The sequence below is a fragment of the Peromyscus maniculatus genome, chromosome 5 (assembly GCF_049852395.1).
Source record: "Peromyscus maniculatus bairdii isolate BWxNUB_F1_BW_parent chromosome 5, HU_Pman_BW_mat_3.1, whole genome shotgun sequence".
Taxonomy (NCBI): domain Eukaryota; kingdom Metazoa; phylum Chordata; class Mammalia; order Rodentia; family Cricetidae; genus Peromyscus; species Peromyscus maniculatus.
Window position 1 is genome coordinate 43,976,777 of NC_134856.1, and position 14,267 is coordinate 43,991,043.

The 14,267-nt window shown below is 46.4% G+C and overlaps 1 protein-coding gene across 4 annotated transcripts in view; it reads left to right on the forward strand.

Moving 5' to 3' along the window:
* Positions 1–14,155, forward strand: part of Cog4 (component of oligomeric golgi complex 4) — a 41,542-nt gene extending 27,387 nt beyond the window's left edge. For 2 of the 4 annotated variants that reach the window (XR_013051044.1, XR_013051045.1), the window contains 8 exons: positions 198–363; positions 6,332–6,394; positions 11,025–11,141; positions 11,674–11,766; positions 12,366–12,449; positions 12,643–12,744; positions 13,305–13,429; positions 13,631–14,155. Coding sequence is in view for 2 of the 4 variants with exons in the window: in XM_015992931.3 (XP_015848417.1) it covers positions 198–363; positions 6,332–6,394; positions 11,025–11,141; positions 11,674–11,766; positions 12,366–12,449; positions 12,643–12,744; positions 13,301–13,429; positions 13,631–13,765 (889 nt within the window). In the remaining 2 variants the exon portion in view is untranslated. Of the gene's footprint in view, positions 1–197; positions 364–6,331; positions 6,395–11,024; positions 11,142–11,673; positions 11,767–12,365; positions 12,450–12,642; positions 12,745–13,300; positions 13,430–13,630 lie in introns of all 4 variants that reach the window. The other 2 variants (XM_015992931.3, XM_042277704.2) reach the window with 1 other exon arrangement.
* Positions 14,156–14,267: the final 112 nt, after the last annotated feature.

Consider the following 14,267-nt stretch of genomic DNA (forward strand, 5'->3'; position numbering starts at 1 on the left):
GCCTGATGAGGAAGTAAACATGAGCTAAAACCCCAGTGACACTGTCAGAACCATCCTAGACAGTGTCGTTGTTGGAAAAGAGTGGGGTCCACCCCAGAAGAGCAGCTGGTGCTGTTGAGTCAGGGTAGTGGGTACTGTTTTGCTTCCTGCAGGCCAGGTTGAACGCTGTAACCTGCACATGCCATTCTACCCCACAGGGATGTTCTATGCAATAAGCTGCGGATGGGCTTCCCAGCCACCACCTTCCAGGACATCCAGCGTGGGGTGACGAGTGCTGTGAACATCATGCACAGCAGCCTCCAGCAGGGCAAGTTTGACACGAAAGGGATCGAGAGCACCGATGAAGCCAAGCTGTCCTTCCTGGTAGGTGGCCATCAGGCTGGCAGCTGGGTCAGGTTTTCTGAAGGGTTATTACTGTTTTGAAACAGGTTTTGTAGCCCAGGCTGGTCTCAGGCTTGCTGTGTAATGAGGGATGCCCTTTGACTTCAGTCTTCTGCTTGTACCTTTGGAGTGCTGGGCCTATAGGTGTGTCCTGTTTTAGCAGTGCTGGCCATGGTGCTCTCTACCAACTGAACCACATCCCCAGCACCTTTGAGAGATTATACTACAGACTCTTAGCCAAATTGTAAAAAGCCTAAGGTGGAGACTTTTCCTCTAGAACTTAACAGAAAAGGTTTGTTTGTTTGTTTTGTTTTTCAAGACAGACAGGGTTTCTCTGTGTCGCTTTGGTGTCTGTCCTGGATCTCGCTCTGTAGACCAGGCTGGCCTGGAACTCACAGAGATCCACCTGGTTCTGCCTCCCAAGTGCTGGAATTAAAGGCGTGCGCCACCACCAGCAGGAAAACACTTTTAAGGAAAGTTCCTCCAGGTTCTGAAACCACTTCTTACCCAGGAGCCTGCTCAGAGCAACCTGAAGCATACCACATACTTTTTTTTGCTTTGCTTTGCTTTTTTTTACCAAAAGCCTAGGTTCCTTCCTCTCCTCAGTGTTCTTCCCAAGACCCCTCTGCCAAACTGATGAGGGGATCTACAGTGTATGCATCCACCACAAAACAACTCTAACATTTATGCCACGCTTCTGTGCTACTTTTCTAAGGAGAGGCCCATAGTCTAGATGGATACCAATCCTTTATGCCTCCCAAGTCTGCTTTTCTAGTAACTTCCTCTTTGGAACATGCCTGTAATCTCAGTATTTAGGAAGCTGAGAAAGGTGGATCATAAATTCAGGGTTATCCTGGACTACTATCAAGACTGTTTCAAGGAGGGTGGGGATCATTTAGCCACACAAACAAGAGATGTAATGAAGTGGTGAGTCTTCCCATTGTGTGGTAACGGAAAGAGAAGCCTGAAAGGATTTGTACAGGGTAGCAGCCAGTTTGTAACATACCAAAGAACACAGAAAGAAATCTGAAGTTCATAATCAGGTCTCTCTGGCACATGCTGACTTGACATGAATGGGGATAGCACTGGTGTAGGTCTTTCATGTTCCATTTTACATCACTAGACTTGAGTTTGGTACCTTAAGGCCTAGAGGCTGAAGGAAACATCCAAAGCTGAGCTGTCAGTCAACAGTCTACAGATGGATTGGATGAAGAAAATGTGTCCATGCACTTCTTAGTACTCAGCTTCTATCAGATTCAGGTTCTTGATCTCAGAGACATTGCTACCTTACCCTGTACAGGTAAATCACACTAACTAGTTACCAGAAAGATCCAACATGGTTGTTTTAGCTGCCCTGGCCTCTTTCTGACATTGAAACATTTCCCTTGAGACAGCTGTAGTGGTTCACACCTTTAATCCCAGCACTCAGGAAGCAGAGGCAGAAGCAAACAGATCTCTGTGAGTTTGAGGCCAGCTAAGGTTACCTTGTCTCAAAAAAAAAAAAAAAAATATTTTCTCTGGTATGAATTCTATCTATCTGGGATATCATGGGTGTTGTCCAAAAAGAGGATCAGACTTGGTAGTATGCATTGTACATTTATAACCCCCAGCACTTGGGAGGTGGAGGGAGGAGAATGAATTGAAAGATAGCCCTGTTTATTTGGAAAGTTTAAAGTCAGCCTGTTATACATGAGACTTTTTTTTTTTTTTTTTTTTTTAGTTTTTCAAGACAAGGTTTCTCTGTGTAGCTCTGGCCCTCCTGGAACTCACTCTATAGACCAGGCTGGCCTCAAGCTCACAGAGATCCACCTGCCTCGGCCTCCCAATTGCTAGGATTAAAGGTGTTTGCTACCACTGCCCAGTTGAGACTATGTCTTTAAAAAAATAAAATAAAAATAAAAATAAAGGCTGAGCATAGTGGTACCCACCTTTAATACCAGCACTGTAAGCTCAAGGCCAACTTGATCTCCATAGAGTTCCCAGGTCATCCGCAGCTACATGTGAAACCCTATCTCAGACAAACAAGGATCTTTGAGACCCATGTAAAGGTGGAAGGAGAGAGCCTTCCACAGTTGTCCTCTGGCTGCCGTATCTGTGCTATGTCACATGCACCACACACATCACCCTCACACAAATAATAATAATTTTTAATTAAAAAAGGAGCTCTAAGAAATGTTTACTTATGAAATGTATTATTTTTTGAGAACTTTGCCAAAAATGCCCAGCAAACACCATCATACATGGATTAACTTACATTTTTTGTTTTGCTTGCATTCTGTTTATTTTATTTTATTTTTTTATATTCATTTTTTCATTTCTGGGCTCAAAAGCATTCATTGGCTTCCTGGGACCTACCACACCAAAGGTACATGTCTTGAGTAGCATCTGTTGTTTTACTTGGTTTTTGTTCACTTGTTTGTTTTTGTGTTTTCAATGCTAGAAATTGAACTTAAGGCTTCACACAAGCCAGGCAAGCACACTGGCCACAATCTATATCTCCCAATGCTTGTTGTGAGCCAAAGTCTCACCAGCTTACTCAGGCTTGCCTCGTTGCTCTGTAGCCCAGGCGGCCTTGAATGTACACCTGTCCTTCCCCAGCCTTTGAGCTGCTGGATTACTGGCACAGGCCACAAGCCTATTTGGTCTTTTGTCTCACGCCTCCTAAACCTAACCCGTCTACTTTCTGATACCTTTCCCACCGCTTCACTTCTCATATCCCCAAGGCTGGCCAGTGAGTGCCTTTGCTCTCATTCATTGCTCTGTGAGAACTTCCCATTTAGACAGTTTCATTGTTAGAAGACCCACATGATAAGGCAAAAAGAAAAGTGGTGCTAAATGCTTGGTGACAAATTTCTAGTTTTCCCAGTTCCAAACACGTAAAATATCATCACTCCCACCACAAAGCCTGTTTTGACATTTTGGTTGTAAACCTACCCTTTAACGGCTGAACCATTTCTCCAGCTACACAAAGCCTATTTTGTATGACACTTTGATTCATTTGGCTGTCAAAATGAATTCCCCAACTCTCCTGACATCCCATTTGCCATGAGCAGGGGTTAAACCCAGTGAATCCATGTTTACAAAGATTGTTAGTCCAAGGGAAACTCTCAAAATCAATACCATTTGAACCCAAATCCATTTTTTCTTATGACAGCTACTCTTGGTACGCTTAAATGCCTGGGAAACACTTAGGTTGTGATCTTTATCCTTCAGCTATCATAACAGCACTCTTACTTCTCTGGAAATAGTCAATGTTAGCAGGCCTGTGTTATGGCAACAGTGCCCTTACCACCCCGCTCGGAGTGGCCTAAGCAGCAGTGTGACTCTCCAGTATTGACGGGATGATGCCAACAAGGGAAGCCCTCAAAAACAGCAGACTCCCCAGTCCAAACCCCTGAGTCTGGGATTCTCCTTTCACCCTAAAATCTTTAAGTTCCGCAATCATGGCTCCTTTCTGCTCTGTCCTCTGGGCCATGCCACCCACTAACCAGCCAGAGGCAGTGAGATTCCCCCAAATACTTTAATCCTACCCCCCATAGTCTTGTACTAGTATTCCCAGACCACAGCTATGCTTTTAGGGCATTCACCTGCTCTAAAACATCCTGCCAGAAGCTGGACATGGTAGCATACATCTGTAATCTCAGGACTTAGAGGCAGAATCCAGAGTTCAAGTCCAGCTTCATCTACATAGCAAGTTTGAGGACAGGGTAGGCTACATGAGACCCTCTTAAAATTGGGGTGGTGGTGCTGGAGAAGTGGCTTATCAGTTAAGAGTATTTTATTTTTAACTTTTTTTAAATATTTATTTATTTTATGTGTATAAGTATTTTGTACTGTGCATACCTAGGTTTTACAGATGTCAGAAAAGGATATCAGATCCCCTGTAACTAGAGTTATGGATGGTTGTGAGCTAAGTGGCGGTTGGGTGCTAAGAACCAAACCTGGGTCCTCTACAAAAGTAACAATGCCCTCTTAACTACTGTGCAATCTCTCCAGGCCCTGCACTTGCTGTTCTTGCCGAAGAAGGGTTCTATTCCTAGCACCAGCATGGATGGTGGTTCACAGTCATCTGTAACTCCAGGTCCAGGAGTTCCAGTGCCTGCCCTCTTCTGGCCTCTGTACCAGGCATATACATGTGCATATTCATATGTGCAAGCAAAATATCCATACACGTTAAAAAAAATTCCTGCCAGGCATAGTGGCATAGGCCTGCAATTCTAGTACTTTGCGGGGTAGAGGCAGGGAGTGATCCTTGCTCTAGAGGGAGTTTGAGGCCAGCCTGGACTACATGAGACTGCCTCAAGGAGGAAGGGGAGGTTGGGATATACCTTAGTGGCAGAGTACTTACTCAGCGTGGCCTGTGTTTGATCCTTAGCAGCACAGGTGGGAAGACAAGGACTAGGATAGTGAGCTAACGAGAGGCTGACAGAGTGGTGGAATGTACTCATCGGTTAGGATGAGTGGAACACGAGCATCCTGGCTATGTAAGTTCAGTTCTGCCATCTCCACCCTGGAGCTCTCCTTGTCTGTACCTTAGCACTTTTGTTCCCATACTGCCTTTTTTTTTTTTTTTTCCAGAGCTGAGAACCTAACCCAGGGCCTTGCACTTGTTAGGCAAGCGATCTACCACTGAGCTAAATCCCCAACCCCTCCCATACTGCCTTTTTTTTTTTTTTCCAGAGCTGAGAACCTAACCCAGGGCCTTGCACTTGTTAGGCAAGCGATCTACCACTGAGCTAAATCCCCAACCCCTCCCATACTGCCTTTTTTTTAGGCAGGGTTTCATAGATCCCAGGTCAGCCTCAACTCACTATGTAGCCAAGGGTGACTTGGAATTTCCGATCTTCTTGCTTTCACCTCCTGAGTACTGGAATTATGTGTGAGCCCCACCATGTCTAGTTTATAATACAGTGCTGAGAATCAAAACCCAGGGCTTTATGTATGTTCTGTCAACATTCTACCAACTGAGCCACATCACCCTTACTGCTTTTTTTTTAAATGATTTATTTATCTCTCTGTGTGTGTATATATCTGTGAGATAAACACGTGGGAAAGGAGGGTGTGCATGGCTTGTCATTCAGAGGATTTTGGAGTCCGTGGAGCTGTAGTTAACAGCATTTTTAGGTGCTGGTGTACAAACTCCAGCCCTCATGATTGTGCAGTGAGTTCTTAACTGCTAAGCTGTCTCTCCAGTCCCTATACTGCTTTTTATGATTACTCTTTCTATACCTAGTCTCAGGAACAGGTGAGTCATGAAAGAAGGAGCCTTTAGCCCTTATTAGGGATTCATGGATTCTAATCCCAACTCTAGTGTTGAGGGCTTTCCACTTTGAATTTCTGTCTCCATCCCTGTTTTATTTTTTATCATAATGTTTATCACTCCCTGACTTTATGTCATATATATCGGGGTTAGAAGGTTGGACCAAGGCTGGATGCTAGGAATTCAATCCAGGGGTTTGCCCTTGCTAAGCACATTCTGTCACTAAAGTATACTGCCTGCTGTGGAGGTGGGGGAATTTTATCTGTTTTGCTGCAGTATTTTTACCCAGGATCTAGAACAGTGCCTGGTCTATCACAAGTGCTCATTATATGTTTGCATTCTTTACCAAGGCCTGCCATCTTTGAGCCCAGGGCTTACCTCTTACCTGTTAGCCTGAATTGTTCTTGATCTATAAGTAATATGGAGCCTAGGTGTGTTACTTCTGCAGTCAATGTGGTTTTGCTGCTTTGGTAGTGGGAGCAGGAGAAAGCATGAGCTCACCATTCTGTCCACACCAAGATCTGAGCATCCTGCCTACTAACAGTGGTGCTGACTTTCCTTAGCTGTGTCTAAACTCAAGCTAGTACTTCTCTGAGCCACATAAAATATAGCTGTCAGCCATTTTGGATGTTGGAGTGGGCTCCAAGCCCGGTGATCAGGAAGTAACATTCCTTTCTCATCATCTTCCAGGTGACTCTGAATAATGTGGAAGTCTGCAGTGAAAATATCTCAACTCTGAAGACGACTCTGGAGGTACAAGGGACATTGTCTATCAGTCTTTAGTAGACAGAGCCACTCTGGTTGGAGAAAAGGCACTGAACACCTGTCCTGAGGTGACTGAGCTTGTCTGACACAGAGACACATTTGTAAGATCTCAGTGGTGATTAGCAGTTTAGCAAGGGATCTTTCATTCTGAGCCTCAGTTCTCTGTCCTATACAATTAGGTACAGATTCCCATCTTGCCCTGCTGATGGTTTGTTGAGTGCTCTCATGAAATTACAGTTGAGTATGCCTCATAAAAGTACTTTTTAAAAAATGTGTTAGGGGCTGGAGAGCTGCCTGAGCAGTTAAGAGTGCTTACTGCTCTTCCAGAGGACCCAAGATTGGTTCCCAGCACCCATATCAAGCAGCTCACAATTCCCTGTAACTCCAACTCCTGGGTATCCAACACACTCTTCAGGCCTCCATGGGCTCCCCTGTACACACACACACACACAGCTTACATTCACCTAGGAACACATACATACACATAAATATTTTATAAATTTTTTTTAATTATGATAAAGCCTTCTATAAATAAAATTAAATAAGGTTTACCAAACCCTGCATAAAGCCAGTTGCTGTATTTTTTTAAAGATATATTTTTATTATTTGTAACTATGTGTATGTGGAGTTAGAAGAGTATATGCACATGAGTGCAGTTGCTCTCATAGGCTAGAGGCATCAGATCCCCAGAGCTGAATTTACAGGCAGTTGTGAGCTGCCCCACATGGGTGCTGGGAACTGGATCCAGGTCCTCTGGAAGAGCAAGAAGAGCTCTTCATCACTGAGCCATCCCTCCAGTGCCTGCTGCCACTTTTTAACAAAGGACTGCAGAGCATGGTATGAATTTCTTGGGCCTTGAAGTCAAATACTAGGATATTCAAATCTCCACTAGACCTCTAACTAGTTGTGTGGCTTTAGGCAAGCTCTGTTTTCAGTTTCCCAAGTCTCAGTTGTAAAACAGAGATGATGACCTCTTCCCATAACATTGCCATGGAGTGCATATGAAGTACGTACTAACAGTCTCAACAAACAAAACAAGACAGCGTGGAACAACATTGTCAAGTATTAAAGTGACAGAAAGGAGGAAAGCTAGGGTCCTTCCTCCAAGGTGGACACTAACAGAGGATGCTTTGCAGCAGAGGCAAGGGGCTGCCTGTAGAAACTGGTGTGACATTGGGGCTAGGCAGGTGGTTTCATAGCTAATATGGTTCTGAGGGAGGCCCTCAGAAAACAGGGAGACATGGACCAAGTCAGGAATTTACCCCAAAAAACTTAAAATGGAATAAAATAAGTGACACCTTATACAAACAGTGCAGTGTCTGTTGTACAGTAAATGTTTGAGTGGGATTAAAGGTGTGCACCACCGTGCCTGGCTGTTGTGTTGGGATTGAACCCAGGGCCCTGCACATGCTAGGCCACCACTCTCCCTCTAAATTCCCCCTGAATGTTAGTTAGCACTCTAGAGTTATTCCTAGCTATATCCTTACTATCAGTCTGTTAGGGTTTAAAAAAAACTAGCCTGGTGGTGGTGGCTGGAGTCATTAGAGAGGAAGGAGCCTCAGTTGAGGAAATGCCTCCATAGGATCCAGCAGTAAGGCATTTTCTCAATTAGTGATCAGTGGGGGAGGGCCCAGCCCATGATGGGTGGTGACATCTCTGGGCTGCCAGTCCCGGGTTCTATCAGAAAGCAGGCTGAGGCCAGGCAGCAGTGGCGCACGCCTTTAATACCGGCACTCGGGAGGCAGAGCCAGGCGGATCTCTGTGAGTTCGAGGCCAGCCTGGGCTACAGAGCAAGATCCAGGACAGGCTCCAAAGCTACACAGAGAAACCCTGTCTCGAAAAACCAAAAATAAATAAATGAATGAATAAAGCAAAAAAAGTAAAAAAAAAAATCATAAAATGATAGAAATTCATAACTGAGCTAGCAGAACTACAGAGATTACAAAACAGGGCCTGGTGAGAGTGGTACACACACAGCACTTGGCGGGAGGCAGCCAGCCTGGTTTATAGTTCTCTAACAGCCAAGTCTACACAAAGAAACTCTGCCTCAAAAAAACAGGAAAAACGAGAGATAGTAAATAGCTAAAACAGACCAGCTCCCCTCAATGAGACTTGCATCTCATAGACACTGTCTCAGCCCCATCGCCAGCACTTTGCAATAGGAGGTCCGTTTCCAGCTGAAGAGAGAGGCTAAAAGACTGGAAGGGAGCTACTGTGGGCACAGGGTCTTCTACCAGTCCCTCTGCACTCTGCACTGATGCTGTTGAAAAAACAGCATCAACATTGTAAAGAACACCACAAGAAATTGTGGTGGTAATCTAATTGTATTGAAATATTATTTTGATTTGTACTGAAATATTAATTTGATTGTATGTTAATAAATAAAGTTGTCTGGGGGTCAGAGCTATTAGAGCCATAGCAAGAGTGTGGCGGTGGTGGCACACGCCTTTAATCCCATAGATATCTGTGTGTTCAGGGTCAGAGCTATTAGAGCCATAGCAAGAGTGTGGCGGTGGTGGCACACGCCTTTAATCCCATAAGATCTCTGTGTGTTCAGGGATACAGCCAGCATTGGAGACATATGCCTTTAAGACCTAGGGGGCTGTACATTCAGACAGTGACGAGGCAGTCATGTGTTTGGGTTTACAACCAATGAGAAGGCAGAACAACATACTTTAAAAATACGAACCGACAGGAAGTAGGTCTTTTTTCGCGAAGCTGGGACAGCAGGAGGAAGGGTGAGATTTTAGCTCTGAGCTCTGACCTCTCGGCTTTCTCTTTTACATTGTTTCTGTGTTTCTTATTTAATAAGACGGTTGGTTACATCTACAAGAAATGATGTAGGCAGCTGTTGTAACAACCCGAAACACCATGAGCTTCACGCAGGTCCCCCTGCAGGGGTCAGGGCTAAAGGACAGTGAGAGGAACAAACACCCTGAGTCAGATTCTTCAGCCAGAATCCAGTTCCATATCCTACTGCGATGATTTTAGCAAGTTACTAAATATGAGCTTCTGCTTCCTCATCTGTGCCTCAAAGATAATAATAAGACTTTCATAGGGCAAGCATGTTTTGTTTTATTTTTAAGTTATTTATAATCGTTTTCTAAATGTATGACTTGTGATGGGGGTGCTCGAGCGTGTGTGTGTGTGTGTGTGTGTGTGTGTGTGTGTGTGTGTGTGTGTCTGTCTGTCTGTCTGTCTGTCTGTCTGTCTGTCTGCCTGCCTGCCTGCCTGCCTGTGTCTGTGTGCCTTAAAGGAGGGCAAGAAGTTTATTTTGGTTTTTCGAGACAGGGTTTCCTCTGTATAGCCCCAGCTGTCCTATAGACAAGGCTGGCCTCGACCTCAGATCTGTCTGTCTGTCTGTCTGTCTGTGTCTGTGTGCTTTAAAGGAGGGCAAGAAGTTTATTTTGGTTTTTCGAGACAGGGTTTCCTCTGTATAGCCCCAGCTGTCCTATAGACAAGGCTGGCCTCGACCTCAGATCTGCCTGCCTTTGCTTCCCAAGTGCTGGGATTAAAAGCCTGCACCACCGCTGCTCAGCTCAAGGTTTATTTTGTTTGTTAGTTTTCTTTACTTATTTGTTGTTAGGTGTGTGCATGATGGAGGGCCAGGACATGCATGCCACGGTGCATATGTGGACATCAAAGAAGGACTTTCTGGAGTCAGTTCTCCTTCTACCTTTGTGTTTCCTAGGGATTAAACACCAGACTTAACTTGGAAAACACCTGTATCTGCCAAGCTGTCTCACCAGCCCCATAAGACCAAATTTTTTTGTTTGGTTTTTTTTGTTGTTGTTTTTTTGAGACAGGGTTTCTCTGTGTAGCTTTGCGCCTTTTCTGGAACTCACTTTGTAGACCATGCTGGCCTCAAACTCAAAGAGATCTGCCTGGCTCTGCCTCCCGAGTGCTGGGATTAAAGGCGTGTGCCACCATCACCCGGCTAAGACCAAAATATTTAAGCAGAAACTGTGACGTCATAGGGAGTGTATCTTAGTGCCTACTGTATACCAGGCTAAGTACTTCATGTATCGTCTCACATAGCTCAACCATCAAAGGAACAGGACTCTGTGTTCCTCCTCTTTATTTTCATTTTTGAGACAGGGTCTCACTAGGTAGCCCTGGCTGGCCTGAAATTCAAAGAGGCCTCTCTGCCTCTTGAGTGCTGGGACTAAAGGTGAGCGCCATTACTACCCAGTAATTTTTTTCTTTTTTTTTTTTTTTAAGATTTATTTATTTTTATGTGCATTTATGTTTTGCCTGCATGTATGTCTGTGTGAGGGTGCCAGATCCCCTGGAACTGTGTCATAGACAGTTGTGGATTCTGGAAAATGAACCCAGGTCCTCTGAACCATTGCTCTTAACCGCTAAGCCATCTCTCCAGCCCTGTTAGCCTTAAGTGTGTGTGTGTGTGTGTGTGTGTGTGTGAACTTCTACCATTTGTTTCTTGTTCTCTTCATATTAGAAGGGGTGGGGATGTGAAAGCAAAGGCCCACCATTATAGAACCTTCCCAGAGAAGTCTAGTAGAGGACAAATGGCTACTTGCATGTTGACCCCCTCTGCCCCTGCTTACATTCCAGTGGCATAGACACAGTCGATTTCTAAAGCTATGTTCTCCCCTAGAGTGACTGCACCAAGCTGTTCAGTCAGGGCATTGGAGGGGAGCAGGCCCAAGCCAAGTTTGACAGCTGCCTTTCTGACTTGGCTGCTGTGTCCAACAAATTTCGAGACCTCTTGCAGGTAAGGCCTCATGCCCCTGCCACGATGCTCTGGGAAGACTGTTAGCTGGCTTACCGTGGGCTCCACTGTGGGCAGGGGAGAGGGCAAGGGTGAAGAATGCAGCCACTGAAGGCAGACAAATCCCTCGAGACCAAAGGCCCACTGTGCTTTTCTTAGCATGTGTCACACAAACAAGCCAGTGTCTGGTCCTTTAGAATTTCTGCTTGGTGGCCCCCAAATGACAAGACCCCTCAGAAAGATGTTCAGAGGAACTGAACCACCTGGTTCAGTGATGTTTGACCTTAGCCACAGGCTCTGTCTAACACCAGGCATTATGAAATCGCCTTTTGAGATTTATAAGACAGTCTCAGGACCTCATCTCCAGACCTGAATCTCCACAGCTCTGGAAAGGGACACGTTCCTGGCTTTTATTATCATGACCTCCGCTATGATTCTGCAGTGCCTGCTCAGCTGCAGGGGTCGAGAGATGGGTGGAAGATAAGGTATGAGGTGGGGCGCGCATCTGATGTGTCTCTGTCCTGTCTTGGTGCAGGAAGGGCTGGCCGAGCTCAACAGTTCAGCAGTCAAGCCTCAAGTGCAGCCTTGGATCAACACTTTTCTCTCGGTCTCCCACAACATCGAGGAGGTCAGCCTGACCGCAGCAGTCATCAAAGGCAGGGAATCACTGAACAGACGAGGCCTAAGTGCTGTCAGCCTACCTCCATCTCCATCAAAGACTAGATTTGTTCCTGCTGTCAGAACGGCTCACAGAGACATGTGAAGGGGTCTTGCCTTCATGTGACTCATCTTATACTGAGGCATATTTTACCCCACCTATCATAGATCAAGGAGCCCTTTAATTTCTGAGACAGTCTCACTATGTAGCCCTGGCTAGTCTTGAGCTCAGAGTTCTGCCTACCTCTGCCCCCCAAGTGCTCTGCCACCACACCCAACCAGCTAAGAGCGTTATTCTCCTGGCCTAGCCTTGCCCTGATACATGGGCCACTACTGCAGCCTGGAGCTGTTAGCTGGGTATCTTTTTTTAAAAAGCGGGGGTAGTAGCACATGCCTTCAATCCAAGCACTTGGGAGGCAGAGGCAGGTAGATCTCATTGAGTTCAAGTGCCAGGACTGTTACACAGAGAAAACCTGTATCGAAAAACCAACAAAAGGTAGAGGGGTATGAGGGTGAGTAGTACTTGTTAGAAAGAGGCCCTTTGCAGCCCCCACTTGCTTCTGACCATAGGAAGAATTCAATGACTATGAGGCCAATGACCCTTGGGTACAGCAGTTCATTGTCAACCTGGAACAGCAGATGGCAGAGTTCAAGGTAAGTGAGAGTATGCGGAATTGCCCCTTCTTCCCCTCACTGGCATCCTGTGGCCTGCCACTCTTGCTGTAGACGCCAAAGGCCCTACTGAGTCGCCTGTGGGGACACTGCCTCTTCATGTAACTGTCTCACTGGAACTCCAGTGTAAAGGCAGAGGGCCTGCATGGACTCTACTGATACAAGCTTTGTGCAGGCCAGCCTGTCCCCAGTCATCTATGACAGCCTGACCGGACTCATGACCAGCCTTGTTGCTGTTGAATTAGAAAAGGTGGTTCTGAAGTCTGCCTTCAATAGGGTAAGTTCAAAGGAATATGGGCCCACAGCTCTCCCCTATTAAGTAATGCCATCCCAGAATTTATATCCTCTCTGCCACCAGCATACCCTGCTTATCTAGGCCTAGTTCTGTCTGGCTTCTGAGGCACTAGAACAGACTGGAGCCACAGGCCCAGTGGTGGTCTTGCCTGCTAGTTCTTTCTTTTTTTCTTCTGTCTCTGTCTCTGTCTCTCTCTCTCTCCTCTCTCTCTCTCTCTGTCTCTCTCTCCTCTCTCTCTCTCCTCTCTCCTCTCTCCTCTCTCTCTCTCCTCTCTCCTCTCTCCTCTCTCTCTCCATTTATTTATTTGGTGGGGAGCACATGCCACAGTGTACATGTGGACAACTTGCAGTCGTCCTGGTTCTCCATGTGGGTTGTAGGAATCGAACTCAGATCATCAGGGTTGGTGGCAAGCACTCCTCCCTGCTGAGGCATCTCCTCAGCCTTTACCTCCCAGTTCTAAGGACAGCTGGGCTCTAGTTCTGTTTCGTCATCAGACCAGGCCTTAAACAGAGACAAGGTTTGTGTTCATCTCCGGTAGCTAGGCGGTCTGCAGTTTGACAAGGAACTGAGGTCACTCATTGCTTACCTGACCACGGTGACAACCTGGACCATCCGAGACAAGTTCGCCCGGCTCTCACAAATGGCTACAATCCTCAACCTAGAGCGGGTACGTGACTCCCTCAGCCTAGCCCAGAAAAGGGACTGCGGAGAGTCCAGAGCCAAGTTTGGAACCTGGCCACTCCCTCACTTGCTAGTAGCTCAGTTCTACAAGTTACCTTCCTATGCATCCCTGCCTTGTCTTAGTAAAGCCCAGGAGCTTCCCTCAGAATAGACTCACCCTTGCCAACTAGCAAATTCTTCCCCACAGGTGACTGAGATACTCGATTACTGGGGTGCCAACTCTGGCCCTTTGACGTGGCGCCTCACCCCTGCTGAAGTGCGACAGGTCCTGGCTCTGCGCATAGACTTCCGCAGTGAGGACATCAAGAGGCTGCGCCTGTAGCTGCCGTGTGGTCCACGTGGCCCACCAGACGTCAGGACCTCTTTTCTAAGTAGCTACAGCCAAAGAGCCGTGCAAAGCCGGCCGGCTTGAGTAAGCCGGGGCCCAGACTACACCACTGCGAAACAACCAGAAAGCAAGGACTGGACCCACTCCCAAGTCCTGCCCAGGAGCAATGGGGAGCGTGCTTTAGGACAGCCTTTCCCAACTGAGAGAGGTGGAAGACCAAGCGGGCAGCATGTGGATGGCCCAGGCAGCCTTCCCACGAGTGGTCATTCTCTCACCCTCCCACTGCAGCAGGTACAGTGACCCTGACAGCATGAGAACTTGAAGGCACCCAGGGACCTAACGGCAAGGCTGTGATGTTCATAAATAAACATCAGAGGAAAAACACTGCTTGGAGATGTGCCATTGTGTTGGGTCTAGGAAGGGGCGGCTACTTGAGCAAGACCATTCCACTAGTAGCCCTAAAACCTCAAGTCAAATGCATGAGACCTCAGCTTCC